The sequence below is a fragment of the Daktulosphaira vitifoliae genome, unplaced genomic scaffold, assembly GCF_025091365.1.
Source record: "Daktulosphaira vitifoliae isolate Bord-2020 unplaced genomic scaffold, ASM2509136v1 Scaffold_5, whole genome shotgun sequence".
NCBI lineage: Eukaryota > Metazoa > Arthropoda > Insecta > Hemiptera > Phylloxeridae > Daktulosphaira > Daktulosphaira vitifoliae.
This window is the reverse complement of record NW_026099576.1, coordinates 20837886-20861557: the sequence shown is the minus strand read 5'-3', so window position 1 is coordinate 20861557 and position 23672 is coordinate 20837886. Positions and strand designations below refer to the sequence as shown.

General features: G+C 24.1%; 1 protein-coding gene across 3 annotated transcripts in view; it reads right to left on the bottom strand.

Annotated features, from left to right (window-relative positions):
• The window catches only part of LOC126907947 (cyclin-dependent kinase 14), a 40231-nt gene extending 17034 nt beyond the window's left edge, over positions 1-23197 (bottom strand). The window contains exons 1-3 of one of the 3 annotated variants that reach the window (XM_050689685.1): positions 22948-23197; positions 17115-17201; positions 2715-2867 (exon numbers count right to left, since the gene is read on the bottom strand). In XM_050689685.1, coding sequence (XP_050545642.1) covers positions 2715-2867; positions 17115-17201; positions 22948-22996 — 289 coding nt within the window. In that variant the 5' untranslated portion in view covers positions 22997-23197. Of the gene's footprint in view, positions 1-2714; positions 2868-17114; positions 17202-17507; positions 17657-17684; positions 17814-22947 lie in introns of those variants that run through there. The other 2 variants (XM_050689687.1, XM_050689686.1) reach the window with 2 other exon arrangements.
• Between the last annotated feature and the right edge of the window lie 475 nt (positions 23198-23672).

Sequence of the window (23672 nt, the reverse complement as noted above, 5' to 3'; positions counted from 1 at the left end):
TAAAAAAGACAAAATTTTATCGCGTGCGATTCATGAATGTTAGAAAATATTAACTGAAACTATTTAATTATTATAAAACGGAGCACCGTTGAATCAATCAATCAATAAAATATAACTTTAGTTGATAGGAACATAAGTCTATCAATTAAATAACTCATCACAAACTTAATTTTTTTTAATTCTGAATTTTATAAGAAAAATAACCAGCTATTGTTAAACTTAAGTTTAACTTTTGAATTATGAGTAGTTTCAAATATCATGAAAATGAGATAAAAACTGAATAAGTTTAATGGGATAGCATAATTTAGTTTAACGCATGAAGTAACGCGAGATAATTTGTGTGCAAGCAAGTAATACTATCAAAGAGGAGTAAACTCAGAACTTTTTACTATACAACTTTGTATATTAATAAACCATTTCCGCTAAATAATTTTCTGGAAGTGAATGAAAATTGGCACACAAAATATTATTGAATTAACAGAAATTCCCATTTAAATATCATTGCAAGTTGAACAAATATATTTGTTTTTAAGAATTTCTGGTATACTTTAGAATTATAGGTAACTAATTAATATTTACAAATGGGTATGGTATAACAAGTGGCGTATTGAGAGCTATAGAACACCGGGGTAGTAGTTGGTATTTGATGCCTTTCTAAAATTTATTGAGCAAAAACAAATTCAGCATACTCTAAAAAAAAATGTCCAGCTACACCACTGCCCTCAGATAAATCGCTTATTAAAAAACTTAGAACATTTACAAACGTAAGAACACAAATTATAAATAACATTACATACATTTTTACCAGAGTTTTATCGTGTTCATCGCCTAAGACGCCTTTGACAGTTAAATGGGTGCTCTTTTTGTTGCGCCCAGGGGAAACTACACCAGGTAGTGCCTTACGTAGATATGCCACACAGTGTGACTTAGCGCTGATGTTTAACTGCGTTATTTGACGTTAGTTCCCGTATGTTCATTAAGTATGGAACTTTAACAATGACATACAACTTTGCACCCATACTGTTCTCTCGCCCGTAATGAGGTTGCGTCACACCCAAAGAAAAACCTCAATCAAAATTGAAAGAGAAATTTTATCAAGGGTTTATGATAATGTTTTATTAATACGAACAAAATAACTATTCTTATAAATAATTATTGTTCAAGACAAGAAAAAAAAATATCATATTGATAAATATATCATTGATTCAATAGTAATGATATATTTATCAAATTGAACAATGAATTTATTATATAGATCGAGGTTTTTCTCTGGGTGCAGATCGACAGAAATTCCGCCAAAGCGTCAAGTTAACCAGACCACAAATAATTGATACATGATGATGAAGAATTAATAGTTACAAAAGTTGATGATTTAGATATTTAGTTGATATGTATTTCAAGTAAAATTGATCTTTTAACTATAATTTCTAAAATAATTCATTAATTTTGTTGCAACGCAATTTTTTAAAGCCTAAAGGAAAATAAGAATAATTTTTGCTCCTAATAATTTCAATAGCTAATTAACCCAAAATTATTCTATTTAATAACATATTTTAATCCTAAAGCGTGGGGTTTGTTTTTTCTTGGCTAAGTCAGCCGTAGAACATGACGTCTTTAAATTTTAAATTTAACATCACCAACAGCAATTTTGTTGTTTTATTTGTGTTTGAAAAAACTTACATTAACTACTTGTATAAAAATATGAAGATAAATAAAAAAATATAGTACGCAGCAATACTGCTGAATACAACGAACATAAGTAAGATATGTCAAATTGATTATACTTTAATTTAATGAATAAATTAAAGAGCAATATAGATAAATTTTTGCGAAAATCTTAATCGAGAAAAATCGATGATTTTCAATAGTTTCTTTAGAAATAAACTTAAGCAAGCAATTCGATGAAACGCCACAAATAAATTGATTCGCATTATACATAATAACTTAAAGTGAAGTGTTTAAAATAAAATCCATTACACTCAAGTGCACGCTCTTGTGTTGTATAATTTTGTTTTTTATCATCTCATCGCCCACATTCATTTTTTGTATTGAATAAGCTAAAGAAATATTCTGTGGGTCCTGGGGTAGCAGTCAAAGGATTACCTAAGCTTTGTAAGACAGATTTTGGGTAAAAAAAAGTCTTTGCTTTTGTATCTACGGATATTTAGAGAGATAAATAGCCATTGTTACTCTCGTAGCTATTGTAAGAATGGCGGAAGATCAATATGCGCGTCAATGGAAAGGACAAATGGACGTTATTTATACATTTATGCTCAATAGATAATACAACAAAGAAATGCCTTGAAAATTTTGATTCAATATTTAAATATATAGAATTGATCGTGCAGATCGTGTCTAAATAAAAATAATTTTCCATTAATTATCACAAATAAAGTATAAATTGTATGACGTTTAGAAAACTGGTGAGATTTTAGAGACCATCAAATTTTAAATAACTCATGATTTTCATGACTGTTTATGAAAGCTTTTCATGCAACATATAAATATTTATTAGTTATGTTACATTAAGTGAGAAATCAAGAACATTTGCTATTGTGCAGCCTTCAACATGACTTTTTACGAGTTATCACCTTACTATTTAATAAACTAAATAAAATTGAACAATAAAATTAATTTAATCAAACGTTTCTAATATAACTTAAATGAATTCTTATTATGGCACATACTTGTAAAATATAAGTAAATTTACTCACCATATCTAGATAAGTGTTCGTCATTGGCACAAGGAATATTTCCATTTGGTTCAATTCTATCTAGGAACTCATCAGAGTAACCATTGAATGACAGTTTGTTAGGAAGAGCATCTCGAGATGTTCTATTACGATCTGGATCTTCTTTGGAAATAGCTGTAAAAATAAAAAAATAATAGAAAATATGTATTTCAATTTTTATGGCGTATTCAGTACTATCTCATAACGTCTTAGGTTTTTTGAATTGCAAAATAAAAATATTCTATCTCTAAATCGTAAAAATGTTCGTAGACTCAAACTAAGAGTACTAATAAAAATTGACTTCAGTTCGATATGACTAAAAAGAAATGTTCTTTTACATGGTGCGAATTCTAGAGGATTTACATCCTTATTTAAAATCTGTAATTTTGTAAAAGGTTGATGTAGTATTATGGAAAAAATGTACGGCTATAGAAATCACATATAATATAAGTTTTTAAAATATAAGTTTCATACATTATAAAGTATAAATCAAAAAGCATACATTCAAGCAAGACGTGTAAAATTAAAAGTTTCAATAATCTAGAGAGATCAGAACCACGAAGGAAAGGCGCGTATAGAGAAAATTATACAAAAAACTCACTAGGAAAATACTTAAAAAATGAACCTATTTATTTTAATAAATATATTACTTACAATTATAATAGTAAATTATGTATGCGTTTATTAATCTAACATATTTAATTTATGATTAATACATGAATCTAAGGTTAACTAAAGTAAGAACAAAATATTTACAGTTAATAATATTTAAGTTATCATATACTTTTTGTATATGATATATAAAAGAAATAAAATTAACATAAAAATAAAATAAATATTTATAAGATAATAATCACTGTTAACTATATTTCAAGTCACACAAAAAATTTTCTGTGCAAAATTTTTTTTTGATATTTACATGAAATAATGAATACACTACACCACATAGATTAAATTATGTAAAAATCTTGTTCAACATCTCATCGATAAGATTATTCAAATAAAATACTTAAAATAATAAGGACAAATATCAAAATACGTCACACTCGTTTTGTTTGATTTTATTTGAAGAAAATCGCGAAGAATCAATATTTCAATGGCTCTACGCTGCAACTTAAAACTATTACAATTATTTGTCATCAAAATTATACACTTAATCACAATTTTATCTCGTATTGATTATGAGGTTAAAGTGTGATTTTATATAAACGTATCGATTTGTCCTTATAAAATGATAAATATTTAATGGGTTTATTATCTTATGAAACGGGAAAAATGTATTCATAAGATTATTAAAAATATTATGTTTTCTTAGGTGTTTTGCATTCATATTTTAACTAATTTTATCTATAATGAAGATAAAATAATAAGCAAATTATTTTAGGGGAAAATAGTTGTATTTTATTTTTGTTTTTGGAATAAAAGAAATCCAATACAATTTACTACTTTTAGAGTAATAAAAGTAGAGGATTTACAGTTGTGTTTTAATAGTTACTATTGTTTATATCATGTTTATGGATAAAATAGTAAATATATGTGTAAAAGCATTTTCCAGAATGTCATAAAACTTTGGTGTTAAAATGAAAAACTGTTATCATTAGTCATTCTTAGATAAAGAATATATCCGTAAATGATTACGTTAAATTTTGTTAAGTTCAATTGATAAAAGGTAAAGATTTTTTTATTCTCTATAGGAATAAATAATCGTAAAATAAAACAGTAAATATTTAAACAATTTTTAGAATTATTAGATAATATTTAATCAAAAGAATAGAATTTTGCGTTTTTATATAATAATATGATAATAATAAATAAAATACTAAGTCTAGTCCACAAAGATTACTATATTAAATTTGTAAATTAGTTCATGGAATGAACTTAATCATAAAACTTAGTAAAAAGGATTCCAATTACTTAATTGCCTTCCAATTAACTCCAACTGCATTATTAATCTAAGACGAAAACTATTCACAGTTAACTTAGTATTAATAAGATGAAAATAATTATTTCAACTTAATCTGCATTAAATTGAATGAGACGTTCAGTGCAACACTGAAACTATGCAGACTTATAAACTTTTAAATATCAATTAAAATTCATTACACATCAAAGCATAAAATACTATTCTGAATGAGAATTCCTTAGTTTAAACACGATTGTTCATACTGTTCAAGATTAACATAATCTAATTAAAAAAGTACTTTTAACTTCAGTGACTTAATTATGAAATTTAAAATCTGTAATGTTATCAATGCAGTTTATTATTTATTTTAAATTTATAAATTGAAAAATGCATTTTTTTACTAAAATAGTTTACTTTAAATGTATGGTACTATAGCAAAATAGTAGCTTTAAATGAATATTAGAACAATGCGTAATCAACATCAATTTTATTTTATTATAAAAAGAGTGCAATCATTGTAGTTTGGATTGTATTTCACCAAAAAAACGAATGTTAATTAAATAATAAATCCAATTCAACTTTTTCACAAAATGAGTTTTTCCTTAGGATAGGCATTAGTAAAGAATACCATATTATACCATTACATATTCATCCTTTATATATATAAAGAATACTTTTCTCTCCAGTTTGTTGACTAGTCAACAGCACCTCCTGCCATCCGATTCCACATTAATTTCTTATACACATTAATAGTTGTAAAAACGCATTCACAATAATATTCGAATAGCAGAGATCACTATATACGAAATAGAATAGATAAAATAAGATCAGAAACAACAAAATATAACATAAGCATAATAAGAACTGGAAATCTTTTGTATTGATCATACGATTTAAGAAGATTACAATCATTGCCGATTTGTTTAGCTTAAAGAGTGTGTAAGTATAGGTTAAAGTTATATGTATTCTTAATCCTCAAGGGGAAATAGGAAATCGAGGGTCTTTTATGCGGTACGTGACATTGTCGACGAATAAGGTGGTAGTTGTGGTACATCTCATTTGCTAGTTGATACATTGTGCAAAGTTATACAAGAATATTTCATAGCTTTAGGCATTTATATATTCGTCTACTGTAATACAATTTCTTTTTTTTTAATTAAAATTAAGAACTGATAGAGCAACTTAGAAAACTGCTATGACTTGAAATATATGTTAATGGTTATGGTAATTAATATACTTTTGACTTTTAAGTAATTAAAGTTCCTCATTCAGCTTAATAACATACTCTTAGCATGCATACTAAATTCCCTTTAAATTGGAAAGATTTAATTTATGCTGATTTAACTGAAATCATCACATTTTATTCGTGTATTTTATTCATATTATATTCATGATATACGTACTTATTTATTTATAAGCATTTCTACAAATCAAATTATTATTAAGGGAAAATAAGCCAAAGCGATCGAAAATCTTACAATTAAATTATTGGCCGGAGATCATAAAAAGAAGGACAAGTAATTTTTGATATCTTATAGAAAATTTTGACTGGAAACAGTGGTAACAAAATTATGTCTATGTCTATAACCTTTGGTTATCAAGTAATTAATTAAATGTATGGCTGTTGTTAATTTTAGATCGGGCTCTCTACTTGAACTTTGTTCAATAACGATTTTAATAGTTTAAATAAATAATAACGTAAAAAAATAGTATTAGATAATATACTTAAATATTTTAGTCACTTAGTATTTTATAATACAAGTAGTAGGTTTTTTTATGAATGTATCAAAATAATTTGTTGAGATTTTACAAGCCTTTAAAAACAATGTTAACTCAATGAAATATGAGAATTATCAGTTTAGTAATCATTTAAATATAACTTTATAATCAACAAACAGGAATAACATTGCAACAAACAGAAATATCATTAAGTTTTCATAAAAATACAACTTCATGATTTGCTTCAACCATTTCCTAAGGAAAACAATAAAAAAAACTTATTATACTTGAAAAGGCCAAACTCTAAAAGCTATACATTAATAGAATATTTAACACCAAATAATTATCGACATCTTTAATTAAATTTCATGTTATACATATCTAAATAACATTACATAAGTACTTATAAAACTAATTTATATTACTTCTTGCGATATATTTTAATAATACTAGCCATTTTGCACAATTAAATACTGTACGGTTATTCATTTATATTATCATTCAGGTTAAAATGATTAGCAAAAAATAAACTTTGAAATTGTTGGAATATAACAAAAATTTATCACTGTTGGCTAATATTATTTAGAATTAAAAATATATTAAAGTATTATTAATTTAAAACTGAAAAATACTTATTTTTAAATTAATAACATTTTTATATAATTTTAATTGTTAGGATACAATATAAAAAGCATAATGCAATATGAATTTTCACCATGAATTATTTTAAAAATGATGGATACTCATTTTCATCATATAATTTTAAATAAATTATAATACGCCTTTGCAAGTGGAAAAAAAACGTAATTAAAAAATACACTTTAATAACATTGTTTTTTAGTATTCGGTATAAAATTAATTTATTTTGTTAAAAATTGAATTTAAACTTTCACATCAAGGTAACTTCAAAAAGTTTTAAAATCTTGATTTTTAACAATGAAGGCTATTCTAAAACTTAACACAAAATAACAATGAGTCAAAACCTTTGTACTATCATGTTGGAAAAGGCATTTTAGAATTTCTATTACATCAACCAAATTAAAAAAAAAACAACAGCCGGATAAAAGATAATGTACAAGTATAATATTAAATTAATGTGCCTCCCAGATGACGGTTATACAATACATTCATTAACTTTTTTCACAATTTTATTTCAGAAGCCCATAATAATGATTCTTTTTAAAAGATTGTCTTAACAATACTTCAGTTTTGTATGTTCAACCTTTGATAAAGGATACTAGTTTATTTTCAATGAAAATATCTGTTAGTTTGCATCAAAAATAGCCTCATTGAAATTTCATATGACATCTAGCATTTGGAAATCTTAGGTACATAATTATCACACAATTCGTTAAACTTATAAAAATAAAAATATAATAAAATGGATCTGACAAAAAAAAAGGTTGAAGTTCTAGGGTTACTCTCGGAACATAAATGAGAAACTAGAAAATAATTTATAAATACGATCTGAAACTGTCATATAAAATGATTGATGACAACTATTATTACTATTGCTAACCTTTGGATTACATTGAAATTGAAATTACAAACTAGAGAACAATAACACAATATAAATTTGTCATATGAGACTAATTCAAATATAATTAAGAATAAATCCAATAACAAAAATTAAACTTGAGCACGTAATTAACTAAATAAATCACATTGTATCATAACTCAAACTATGATTACGTACAGTACTTTTACTTTTTAACTATTTTCAAGTACAAGATTTCTTATATTTTATATAAATATACTTAAAATGAATAATTTTTTTTCGCAAATATGAAAAAAATTTATTATGATTTTTGTAAGATATTTTCCACTCTCTAACACTGTTCCCAAAAAGTATACGAAAGTATTACAATTTATTGCCTTTCTATTGAGGAAGTTTTTCAGTGATGCCAAGGCAGTATTCTTACTTGCATGCAAGTAAGAATGAATATAAACAATAATAACTAAAAAAGGAAAGTTATTTATGGATTTTCAAAGGATGGTCGGATATTTTTCTTAGTTTATTTAATGGAATACTCGAAGTTTACATAAAAAAATATATGGAAGAAAATTGTACTACATAAATATTGTAACCAACTGGGAATCTCAGCATCACAATACTTATTCATTGTAAATTAGTGAAATATAGTATCAAGCAAATTCTCTGTGAAAGGATAACCAGTGAAAAATTTAAATTAAAAAAAAAAATCGTAGTACATATTTTAAACATCGTCTATTTAAAATTTCAACAGCGATATTTATTTGTTTTTTTTTATTTTGTATAATAATAATATAACAGTTTAAGGTTTTATTAATAATTTATGAATAACATTATAAATATTACAAATATTTGTAGAAGTCGTCATTATTTCAATTTTTATGGATATATTTCTTTTAAATTCACATATGTATAATGAATGAAAATAAATTTAAAAATTATACCAAGGACTTGGTATTACGCCCAATAGTAATAAATAAGACAGTCGATTTTTATCCTTATGTAAATGAGAGTTAGAAAATAATACAAGGGTTATTTAGTATTTCGCTCAAATTTGATGACAATGATAGAAGTAGGTTAAGAAAGAATATTTTTAGTGGAAAATATAAAAGAAAGCCAATATTGATAGAATAATGAAGTATTAAAGGCTGCACATAAAGCCAAGGACATTTGATAGCAAATAGCGGTGATTTAAGTTAAAGTTATGTCATAAGGGGATAAGCAATGAAATAAAATGGAAATTTTATTTTTCAATCAAAAGATGACCACTATTTTATTTCAATTTAATTAATAAAGTTATATTTCAACTAGTAAGTTATTAAATAAACTCTAAAAAAATTATATTGTAAGTCGTTACGGTTTTTTTAAAATTATCTGAAAATTGATTTCTTTAATTTCATTTTTGAAATTAAATTTTCATTTTAAATAAAATATTATTTAATTATAATATATTTTTTAAAATTAATTTAAACTAAAAATGGACTAAAAAAAGTTGTATTTTAAACAATAGACAAGATATAAATATAAACTAAACATAGCAATATCATTCCAAGAGAGTTATTTAACTATTATGTTGACTCTAGTAGTTTATTCAATAATTTTGTGTACATTTACATTTATAAAGTCTTGTTCAATAATTAAATGTTTTTAAATTGGAAGCCCAAATAAACAACTAAACATGCATTCACGTGCAAAATATTTAAAAAATGTTAGTTTTAAATATGTTTGTAACATATTTAAAACTAACACACTACGTATTATGATTTAAAATAATGAAAACGTAAATAAAAAAATAAGACAAGATTAAAATTATCAAATTGTGTAAAACTACCTAATGTTTCTAGCCAAGTTTGTTCATATAACAAAATTCTATTCTCAATGAATAATTTGTGATGAAGTTAAGCGGAAAGTTGACATCAAAAACCCAGGAAACAAATACAAAGTCATATTGAAATGGTACATCACACAAAATAAGTGAATACAAATAACAGAGGGCAACAACATATAGTAAACACCGGTCTCCTGAACATGAACCACACAAAATAAAATCTTCGGTATGTATACAGACACATATACTTCACTATTATACATTACTATAGTAGTTTTAAATTGACTGCTTTGTAGTTAAACGAGAATTTCTGATTCTAGTAATGAAAAAGAGAATTGGAAAATAAAAATATCCAATAGAGTTTGGTCTAAGTTGTAGCTAACGTGTACACCACCGAAATAATAATCATTCGATTCCATGAAGGAACAATGTATTACTATTATCGAACAATACTAAGGGCATAAAATTGAAATACTTTTATAGATACTAGGTAAATCAAATTAATTGAACTTAAGATATAAAAACGATAGTAAGTCCAATCAATTTATCCGAAAAAATCATGACAAATCTCATATAAACTAGACTTTCATTAAACGTATAATTAATAAATGGAAAAATATTAAACAACTTCAATAAACAATAACAATACTAGAATAGTAAGTAATAAACATAATTACAGCGATATGTATTTCTGATAATAATTTATAAAAATCTTAATACACATGAAAAACTAAATGTAATTAGTCAAATATACAATTTTAATAAATAAGACAATAGTCTTTCGTGTAAGTTAAGTGTAACTATATTTAAGATTAACTAGGTATTTTATTTCATTGATAAAGTAATTTCTTTAAAAATGAGTTAATTATAATATTATTAGCTGTCTAATTTAAATTAATAGCATATTATTATTGTTTTGATTTAAGAATAAAATTTATGGGCTAGTAAACTTAATAAGTCTGCTGAATATTTTTTGGTGGAAATTCAACATAGATTATTACAGTTTTCCATAATTTTTTATATTCAACTCTAAAAAAAAAAAAAAAATTAGGAAGTATATTGAAGTAGAGAAAACTTCTGTATAAGAATAAGAACTAAAAATTGAATACTATTTAGTATCAATGAATGTGCTGAATAGTAACAATTAGCACTGCTATATATACATACTATACAGAAACAATAAACATATTTATGTTTTATATAGCAAAATATTTTAATAGAAACTTAGAATAGTACATTTTTATCTTGTTCATTTATTATCTAACATAATAGTGATCAGGAGCAACGATTAAAATTCGTTGATTACACGAAAATTAGCTTACATCTTACACCTCAGGTTGATGTTATTTATCAAGAGATCGATATAGCCCTGTACAAAATTCAACTATATTCATTTATATTGTATTCTATTTCAGCAAATATGATTAGAATTTTCAATTCGAAAGAAAAAACTGGCATGTTATACACGACATATAATGTATGTACACTATATATAAGTATGCAATTTCAAAAAACCACTTTATAAGAAGCCAGGTAACTTTGCATACCGCATGTTTTTATTGAATAACAAAAATCATTTTGAATCTTGAATTCAAAGTACAAGAGAATAATACTAAATATGTAAATGAATAATTCTAGATGATATTTGCACTAACAAAAAGAACAACAACGACAAATTCCAATACAACTTTAAATTACTGACTGATAAAATAATATAATTTCACAAAAGGAAAACATTTTAACAGAAATAAATACTTCTATTAAGTTTTTATTACTTCATATTTATAAATAATTTTCCTAGTCTAAAAGTGTATTTAATAAAGCAATAGTCAATAATTATTAATTGTTAAGAAAAATAAGTTAAAGGCACAAATGTATTTAAGATATTCATTTATATTATATAAACACAAAGGAAATATTAATATATCAAAACTAATAAACATCATTGCTAAAAGATAGAACATATAAAAGCTATCAGACAGATAATAATTACCTCCACTAGTCAAAATACAACATATTTCTAGTGTATTAAATAAAATTAATTACAATAAATACATCAATATAAATACTTATGATTGACTATTAAATTGAAACACCAATAATTATCAAGTTACAATCATTTTAATACGTAAAATGGCTATGTAGTAAAAGTGAGTGCAGCTCGTACTGATATATATATATATATATATATATATTTATTTATAATGCAATTTCCATACACAAAATGTACTACAATTATTGTAACTTAATCAGTACTCGTCCTAAAACTGTTATCGACCCATCAAAAATCTAATAAAGTTTTAATTTTTTTTTCTTATTGATCATAAATAATTAAAAATATACATTAAACGTAGTCTACGAAAATAATCATTATTTAAATAAAAATTATAACAAAATGATAATTGTATCAAAAGTTATACGTTATCAGTTAGGTTTGAGAAATCCTGTATATATCATAATTTTTTTTTTGTAAACTATTAAAACACTAAGATTATTAAAAAAAATTTTATTCAAGTTAAATTTAAAAAATATTTATAAAATCTTTAAAGTGTAAATTTACAATATAATGATTATTTCACCTATTTTCAATTTAAATATAAATAATTAAAATTCGAGAGATAATTTTTGATAGATTGATTTAATAATTTGAAATTAAAATAGTAACAATATTAAGTGGAAAATTTCAACTCATAATTTTAATATTAAAATGAATTTATGTACATATGATTTTGTTGAAAATAAAGTTACAGTTACGTTTTGTAACAGATGCGCATTTATCAATGAAATACACATAAGCAAAGTTTGTTTTAGTAGTTAACCAATGCATAATGGCATTCATTTTAGATCATAAACTGCTATTTTTTTAATACTAAATAAACATTATGGATCCCATAAACGATGATAAAATACATTTAACAATAATTCAATAGGGGGGGAATGGCAAGCAGAGTATAACTTAAATTTTTATTTTAATTAAAATTTTTTTTAGATGTTTATGTAATTTATAAAAGAAAGAAATATCAGATTAAATAAAAGATATTAAATAATTCTAAATTCTCATTATCCTAAGCGTAAAAAAATGAAATAGTAAATAATAATAACTTTATTTATTACATTAGTTGATTAACTATTTTTAATTTAATTGTTTTTATATTAAGTTAATTAAATAGATCACAAAATTTCAAACATGAGATAAAACATGCTTCATCTACGAAATTAAAATGAAAACAATAATAAAGTTTAAGTATAAATATTATTGATATTTATAATATTCATGTTATTAGTGAAAAACATACAAAAAATAATATTACATTCTTTGAGTATGGATAATTTTTATTAATGTAGAATATTAAGTTAATTTAATAAAACTAGTGAATATTTTGAATATAAAGAAGGTCATGCGAAGTGGACTTGCACCACACTGGTTACGAGAACTACACACGTAGTTTAACACCTAATTATGTGTTATTACAATGAAACCTAATTACTGAGCAATAGTATCTAAATTAAGCTAGTCTCATGTTTGAAATGAATCAGAGCAAACGTGTGAAATAATAAATATAATATCATATATTATATGTTTTGTAAAATTTCTACTACATACATTACATATAACCATTTAAGGCAGTAAGAACACTGAACACATCAATTATTTGCAACTGGTGAAAACAGGTGTTTAAAACAATACAAGTTCTCATCGAGAACCTTTCGCATAGATACATCTTCAGATGAGAGATTTATACGAAGTTCAAATCCCTCGGGATAAAATGGGGTTGACATATTCAAAAACAAATACAGAAGCTTTTAAAAACGGCATATATGCCATCCAAGATGTAACTAATGTTAATCCAAAATACTCAAACATTTTGAAGTTAAAATAGAATAACTATTGCACCATTTTTTCTACATAAAGTCAATACTTTTTTAAAAAAGTAATTCTTAAAATTGACATAAAAAATAAAATAATAAATACAAAGATTATAAACGGATGCAAATAAAACATAAAATTATACTCTTATTAGTCTTGTGAACAATCCATTCAGAAATATTTTTTTAATATAAATAATTGACGTAACTAAGAATAGACCTAATTTTAAGAATTTAAACATACCTAAGCAAAATTAAATTTGGTTATTTATTACATATAAATACAACAAAAATACTACGTCATTCTTTAAACTAATGTCACCTATTTTAAAACTATAGAACAGAAAAAATAAAACAATTTGCACTGGTTAGTCAAAAAACGTCGATGTAAAAGACAGTCGTCGTGGAATAGTATCTAATTTTCAAATACAAATTAATTTTTTTAAATTTACTTAACCCTACATAATTTTTGTTGTATCAATTTTTATTGTTTTTATATTTAATATTATCAATAAATTTGCGAAGATCAGTTATTTCGATAAGTAATATTACATTAAATCGATATGCGATAAATTGACAGAATACCATGACACTTCCCCTTAAGCAATCCCTCATATAAGGGTACACAATGATACCTTGTACATATATTAAGTATTTTACCGCCAAATTCATCGATTTGTTTATTATTTATTTTTATATCAATTATGGGAAATGGGCAGTAGTCTAAAGCTGCGTGAGACATACAAAGATAAACGGTGAAATATTTCAACCTATGTTGTTTTTCCCTCATAAAATTGTATGGTTATTAGGATAGTATAATACAATTTAGTTAATATAATCTATTTACAATGTAACATAACAATTTAATCTATTTTACAGGCGTAATGAAATGAGTGTCATACATTCACACAAAAAAAGAAATTAAATGGTGAAAATACAGTTTTTTTTTTTTATTGGAGGGGTAATTTAATTTTTCTTATATATATCCCCTAGGACGAATTTTTAATTTATAACACTGATATCAGTAAAACATAGTTCATATTTTTTTTTATTAGATATGCTTTTTAAATATTTAATAAAAATTGATTATTGTAGCTAATATTAGTTAAAATTAATATTTTTAATTTTAAATTAAAAGAATATTCTTTTAAAGATATTAAAATGTTTGAAATATTTATTTATTACGATATAGATGTAAATATTACTTCAAAAAAATAGTCATTTGAGTAAGAAATTCAGGATTTCTTTTAATTGAACACATGTAGAATATTTTTATTAGTTTCTACCACTTATATTACATCCTTTCTTCCAAAAATGTATTTAATAATTTTAAAAATTATCAATTTTGTTTAGTAACAAAACTTCATAGAATTTTTAAACAAATTATTAATAATTAATACATTTATTACTAAAATATTCATTAAAATAAAAAAAACTGTTATATATTTTTTTTGATACAATTCATATTCAATTAGAAAACATGAAATAATTACATTTATCTTGTAAAAAAGTTTTGAAAACGCCCATTAAAAAAAACACAAACATACAACACTCATGAAAGAATATTTTTAATAATGTATAGGTACATAAAAACAATGATACTGTCCTATAAATCATTTTATAATTCATGCAGTAGAATATGATACTTTATTTCAAACAATAACACAGTAAATAAGTGACTAACGACATACATTGTCATGTTGTGATTATTATGATTATTAGACATAAAATATGCACTATTCCTTGTCGTATATATGCCATACAGCTATTTAAGAAGCAATATCTAATAAAACAAAACAAAATTTAATCGAAAAAAAAATGAAGTCGGATTTTTAAGCCATTATTAAATTAGGTGTTATAGACTTGTACGCATCCGGAGAGGTATTCATTCTATTAAGACACATAACTGTTTGGAATAATAATAAGCTACAATATTTATTTGGAATATTAATCACGTAAGTACTACATTGCTCCGTAAAGTATCAAAATATCTTTTATACAAGTTTTCATTCTACAAGTTATTTATGCTATGTTTTCGGAAAACAGTTCATTATGAATGAAATAATTAATGAATGAGTGAAATCAACGTTTAGCACCCCTGAATACACACAACAGTGAATCATCGGCCAGACGTTTAACACCCAAGGCAATCATGAGACAGCAGACCTGGTCAACCTCTAGGCTGTAGAGTGACTATGTCAATATATTATTCATACAGTTTTTTACGCTAATGAATAAAACGGAAAATACATGAATTACCAAATGCAAACTAATAATTACATTTGTAAAAGTTTCAAGTTATGATAATTATTATATTTTTAATCACGATAAAATAGTCAGAATACTAAGATAATTAGGTTATTGTACTTTTGCGGTATGTGCCATTAATGCTACTTTATCACGGACTATACTTCATTCTAAATTACCTAATGATTTGCATGAGCGTTATTTACACATACATGCTCTAAGAAAACTACAGTTATTCGTGTCAATGAAATCAATGTCTGCACAAATTATAAGCAATGAATATCTAAACATACAGAGTTTTTCATAATTTCTACACGCCAGTTAAACTAAAAGTATACTTCATAAAGTAAAAATTTTGAAATTACATTCTTTAATTAGTATGTGAATAATAATTTATCGCAAGTACACTAAATATATCAATTAAATTTTAACTGATATATTTTAATGTTGTAATAACAAAAAAAAAAAAATACGAATTGTAAAGAATTTTTAAAAAATTACCTAAATCGATTCAAACATATTCATCACTTAGACAAATTAAATTTTAATCTCCTGAGATTATTTAGGAATGCTAAAAAAATGGCGGTAGACAAAAGATAAATCTTCTATTCGAAAATAAAAAAAATTGCTACCTTCATATATTTCAATTTTGAGAAATTAAATGTTTTTATAGTTTGTATAATATACATAATGCATTGGTATTGCTCATTTCTCATATCAATATAAAACTATCAAGATATACATCTTTTTTATTTAAGATAACCACAATCTTAATTTTTATGTATAAATAAAATTAAAATTTATAGCAAATTTCAAATATTATAAGCATGTGTATGTACATTTCATTCAAATAAAATGAAATATGTATACATCATTTTTATGAATGTATATAACACAATAATTAAACAAATGTTTAAGTTTTCGATAAAAACAACAGAATCGGGTTACCGAAGTCAGTAGTTGTTAACTGACATACTAAAGACAATATCAAAGTTATTTTATGTACAAGATACACTGATTTCTTATTGGCATAAAAAAGAAAAATATCAAGTCGGAATTTCGCAGAATACGTAGGTTGACGGACAACGTAGGTATTCAATAAATGATAATAAAATATAAGTGCATCGGTGACTTCAGCAGCATTACTACTAAAAACAATCAACTCACTTAACCATACGGATTTAACAAGTATTACAGTACTTAATACGACTTGGTTCAATTAATTTGTCATTTTAATCTTTAACTCGAAAGTGTATAAACATAATACACTAATTTAATAAAAAAATTAAAAAAGAAAAAATTATTTAATTATGTGTTAGTACTTACAGAGACGTCCAAAGCTATGACTCAAACGTTTTTTAATTTTTTGCACTTTGCTGAGTGCACCACTTTTCTTTTCTCTCATGGTAACTCCTATAAAAGATAACAATTTAGATTAAAAATTTGACAATAAATTAGTGTAAAAAGCTATTTGTCGCATACAATTTTTTTTATTGTATTCTTATACGATCACAATAAATTTATTTACTTTCATTAAAATACACAAATGAAAATATTGAAACAAAAAGTTTAGTCCCTAACAAATTAACAGTAAGTAATTTTAGGTACAAGAGTTTATCGCATTCATATATTTTTCTCTGAACAAAATATTATTTGTAATCTTTATCATATCAAAATTAATTTTTCAAACTTGTTATTATGTATTATATCGGTATTCACCTGGTTAAGACTAACAATCAAATTATACAATTGTCAATTTGTTTAAATATTAACCAATATTTTTCATTGTATTAAAATGAATTAAATATAAATTATCAAGTATAAAAAAAATTAACTAAAATAGAGTACTATTTTATACTACACATTATTTTAGATTGACTTAAAATCAACACTAACTAGTATACCGTTACATAGAAAAATGTAAAAAAAAATGATTAGTATAAATTGTTATAATGAAAACATTTTTATTAAACTACAGAAATACTTCTACAAAACGGAACACAAAACTACCGTAAGACAACCAACCGCAGACGGGTCACGAGAACCACTAATCAAATCCAGTAGCAACTGACTAGCAAGTTAGCTCATTCCACCAGTGTCGCCGTTCACTAGAGTGCAATAATATCGTTCATACAATCACAATATAGACACGGCCAACAATATAATTCTATTACCATATCCATAGTGATCATTTATTAAGTCAAAAACTACAATTAAAATTGAATTTTAATAATGATATAAATAAAATTATAATTAATCAATTTGATATTTCAATATTTACTGCGATTATTAAACTGAAATTTTATACATAAATTATACGATTAAAAGGTATTATATTTTAATATTTGAATGTGGAAATATTGGTAAAAATGTGGAGAACAATTGAAAAGAAAAAGTTTTTGAAGTAAATCACTGTTTTTTGAACTAGTGATCAATTGTCCTTTAAGATTCACACATAATATATTAAAATATTCTATGCGTATTTCAAACTAATTTTTTAATTAATTGTTAGTATTGCAAAGCAATAATCATTTTTGTCGTAATTTATATTAAGTTTAGAAATGTATCATACTAAAATAAAACAAAATCGCTACTAAGTATTTTTTTTGCTTACAACCCAATAAAAACAGATATTAAACAAGTTTCTCTTAAGACATAAATCTGGATTTCGATCTTTCGTTAACCACGTTTGACATCGAAATCCTTATCAAAATCAAAAAGGGGACAAAGATAGGGGTCGTTTACTTACCACTCATTCTACATTATAACAGTCAATACCCAACACTCTGCCCACACTCGAAACAATATTCAACATCTGGCATACAAAGGGTCATTGCAACATTACTCGCACCCTCTTCCGCTTATTCTAAAGTGGTTGTAATTAATTGTAATAATTATTATGAGGGCCGGCGTGATCCAACAGCAACACACTCACACGACCGTTCTTGCACATTGAACAATACTAAACAATTTAGGTTGAACATATAGCTAAAACGTGGGTCCTAATCAAAATTCAAAAGACAACCTTATGCTTAGTATAAATCACTGTTTAACACAGTAGAAATGATATTTTGTTAAGAAAAATTTAATTTAACCTGTTTTTTTAGTATATTATACAAATTAACTTTTTAAATGAATTTGTTAAAAACCAATTTGGTTAAAATTTTTAATTTAAACTTTTTTAATTGTATTAACTCAATATATAACCAATAAAAAAAATTGTTTTGCAAGTTGTGAGACGATAGAATTATTCGTTTTTAAAAATTAATTCTTAATTTAAATTCAAGCCAATACCATTTCTCGTAATATAAAAACAGTCCAATATTCCCTCACAGGATCAATTTTCCCTCGAATGGAACCACACACAAGGGACTTCTAACGAAGAATTCACTCACTGTACAATATAAATTATTTAAAACTTTCGACAATGAAGCAAACTATTCAATCGCACAATAATGTTTAATTCCGATTGAAAACTTTTTTTCTTAACTAGTTATACTTATAGAAAACTTTTTCAGTATAGTCGATATTTATAGTTTTTACCTTGATGCCAAATACAATTTAACTAAAACACATACCCATTACATCACCGTTAGTACAGAGGGGACATCAAGGGAATGAGATTAAGTTACCTGGAAAATGTCTGACCAAATTATTGTCCATCCACAAATTGGTCTAGATTCAATTATAACTAGTTCAAAAACTGTTAGACAAATGACAACCCATATAAAATCATCCTTAACAACGTTTTATTTAAATTGAATTAATTCTGTTATACTTATTATTCTATTATAGAACACAACTTTGTTATATAAAATACATCAATTATAAATAAATATAAAATGTCACTATAAATAAATATAAATTACATCATACAGTACATTTATAATATCTGGAATAATAAAATTAAAATCGTTAAAATAAATTTACTTCTTACACGTTGAAATTTAATATATGGATTTAAGGTTATGACATTAAACTATTTATTTAAAAATAAAATATGAACAAACTGATTTCATATTAAACAAGATTCGCAACTAACAAAAAAATTAATGAGTGATACTCTGTAGTCCTAAAAGTTAAACCATTATCATCGACGAGTCGCGTAGTCCTTAAAATCGAATAGGGATAATAGTATAAAATTATTATTTAACTATTTATTTAAAATTAATATTTTATTTACAAGTTAAAATTGTAACATAAAATAATAATAAATTTAATTGTACTTTAAATTTTTTTATAAATTTACGTAATATAAATACAAATAAAAAAACACGTTCAATATTAAAATGTATGTCTAGAGATTCCAATATTTGATGATTTTACATTACAAGATAAAAGATATACACAATATTTAAATCATTTGGAATTTGATTAAATAGTATGTAAAAAAGTTTAAAACTTAAATTTATGAATTAAATTTGAAAAATTTTAATTTGTATACTAGGCAATAGTACAATCAATACTTATTCAATTAGATTATCCAAATTTTTTATCAATACAAGTGAATTATAACAATTAAGTCACAACCAAACTATGCATGAGTATGCGTCACCAGTTTATTAAATGTAGTTAAATGACGCAAACTGGTAATTTACTAATAAACGGCGCCCTGTTTTTGCAGAACCTAATTCAATTTCCTACTAATAAAGGAAACTACATGATGTGACATCATACTAATGTTGTGTAGTGAGTTTGATAATACTTAGTTATAAAAGGGAGGTTAGTTAAACTTGCTAAAATAATTTGCATAGACAAACTAACCACATAATTAAAATTCGAAATTAATTTGAAAGCATTTAATATCACACGCTTTTAAATGTTCTAGTTATAAATTCCACAAAATTATAAAAAAATTGTTTATGTGATGATTACTTAGAGACAGACTAAATAAAAAATAAAATGTCATCCTTATACATGCACGTAATTATTTTAGAATCATGGAAAATAGTATCATACTATTTGACCAAGGGTCAATTTGAATCGATATATAGCTGTTGTAAAAGGTATTTCATTCTGTAGTTATAACATAGCAATAAGGTAAGGAGTAAAGAAACAATATTCTATTTGAGAAAGCTCGATGAAAGGGGAGATTTCTAAGAGTAAAGAGGGCGCAATAAATTACTGTTCGCACCCTTGAGAGGCAATCGACCATAATGTATGCGTTTATCCTGAAACTCAGCAGGAGACTTTCAGACGTGTAATAATTATTTTTGAACGTAAATTATATACAGACATAAAAAACTTTTTATCTTACAAAATCTATAAAAAATGTTAACACTCTAGTTGAACTTCCGTGACATACCTTTAAATGAAACGTGTTCTAAAATTGAGAGGCTTCAAGAAAGCTTAAAACCTTTTAAATAGTACATGTAACCTGACACTGTTCTCGTAGAATGTAGTTATTAGCTAATTTAAATATCTATTTGATGCTCAAACGTAATTAGTGAACAAATAGAAATTCATGGAGTTTTTAATTACTATAAAAATTATTCATTAAATTTTAAAATCATTCTTTTAAAAATAATATACACAGAGTATACTAAATTTTTTTATTAAAATTTTAAAAGTCTTTCATAGGTAAACAAATTTTCCTATGGTTTATTACGTGTCACAATTTTAATGATAATTTCCTAAAGATGTCATTATTAATTATTCAAAAAATGTAAATTTCAAAAAGATTAAAATTATTAAAAAAATAAGAGTTAACAAGTTTAAAAAAGTATTTTTTTTCTAGATGTAAGTATTTTAACACTTTAATAAATGAAATGGACAATGGTGCAATCAGAGAGATAGTTAGGAAGTATAATTCCCTCAACACTGAAATGAGAGAATCTTGAATTTTAGCTGTGTATGACCTTTAATTATTATTAAACAATAATAAAATGTGAATAAATTTTGTACATACCAAAATCATTCTAAACAATTTTTCTTAAAAAAAAACCTTATATTAAATAATAAACCTTGGTAAATTTTTTTTCCTTAAATTAGACCACAAAATAAGAAATGTATTAGTTATTTTGCCTTTCTATTCAATAAATACTACACATAAAACTTTCTAATGAATTGGTAAAATAAACACAATGGCCAATAATGTAATCATTATTTTATAAATAAAATAAAATGTTTGATTAAATTTTTTCATATTGCTTAAAATATTACATATTTATTTTTTATTAAATGATTGCGAATGCAAACTATAAATAGAACTGACTTACAATTCACTATAAAAACCTAACATAAAAAAAGGTAACAAATAAATACCCATTAAATTATTTTAATGGTAATTAATTAAATTGAATTGGGAACCCAATTATATTATAAAATATAATGTTCTATGAATGTTTCATCTACTCAAATTACAATCATAATTTACAATAATATTAACACAAGGTATGTCAAAAATTTAATAGCTTGAATCTATAATAACTATTATTATATATATTTATATGTATATAAAATGAAGGATAAATACCTCCAGTTATGATTAAAATAGTTTTAATACTAAAACTTAAAAAAATTAATTCATAATATACTGAAACATTATAAATTAAATTGATAATTTTAAAATAATAAAAATATTTAATTGTTTGCAACAAAATATTGTGAAATCTCTAAGATAAAAAAACATTTTAATAAAATAAAAGTATAATGTTAGCTTTTTCATAAATACATACTTGCGCATTTTCCATTTGTTATATTACAAAGATGAAACATTAATGATAATAAATACAAGGGTAAAGTTATATTAAAATTTATTTGTTCACTCCTTCATTAATATATATATATATATATACTAGCTACAATTTTTGGTCAGTAATTCTTTGATTGATTTTTAAAAAAATAGATTATAAATTTTATACAACTGAATATTCCCTAAATTTATTATGGTAAGTAACAACCTAGCACAATAGAACAATAAGTAAAAATAAACAAGAATAATCGTTTAATGAATTAAATATTTGTAAATAATTAATTGGCTTTGAGCCCAACATATAAATGTTAACACAAAAATAATATAGTCTTAACCCACATACAATTCTTATCAATTCATTAAATTAGTAATTTTTCTAAAAATGTTATGTGACAATATTAATATTATCCTTAAATTTCCTTTAAAACTAAAAAATAACAATTTATTAAATCATATCAAACTTACCATCTTTCAATTTGGACGAAGAATTGTTGCAATTTGGCTGGCAATACATTTTGTGTCATTTGTATATTATCACAATTACTTTACATTTAGTTTCAAACTTATTCCTATATTCTAAGTTATTCCTAATTACTCACATGAAAATAATAAAATCTAAATCTTACAAACTAAGAAATGTTAAACTTTTTTTTTACCCGTTCATAGCATGAACTGAGAACGGACATGTTATCTCAGTTTTTGTTTTTCGTAACTTCGTTTATCCTTTATCTGCGTGGGTGACCGACTGTTTTGCAGGCTCTAGCAGTGTGACTAAAACGTAATTTTATAATTCCCCTGTGGTTTTTATCTTTGAATATAAGTTATAATGAATTTTCAAGCGCAATATATTTTTATTTATATGACCATACTGTATGCAATTCAAAACTTATTTTTAAAATTGAAATTAAAAATTAAAAAACTGTATTTTATGGGAATGGAAAGTAGTGTCAAATTTAGTTACAGTACTGTTGTCAACACTGAATTGCATAAAATGTGCAGCTGTTATTAAAAAACATTATACCTACATTTCATAGAAAAACTTAACAATATTAAATATGATATGAAACAATGATAACATTATAAGATTTTAAATTAAAATAGATTTTTCCCTAGTACTTACTAGTGTTTTGAATAACTACTGAATTGCAAAATTATGTATAATGGCATCAAAGTTTCAATTGCCAAAAACT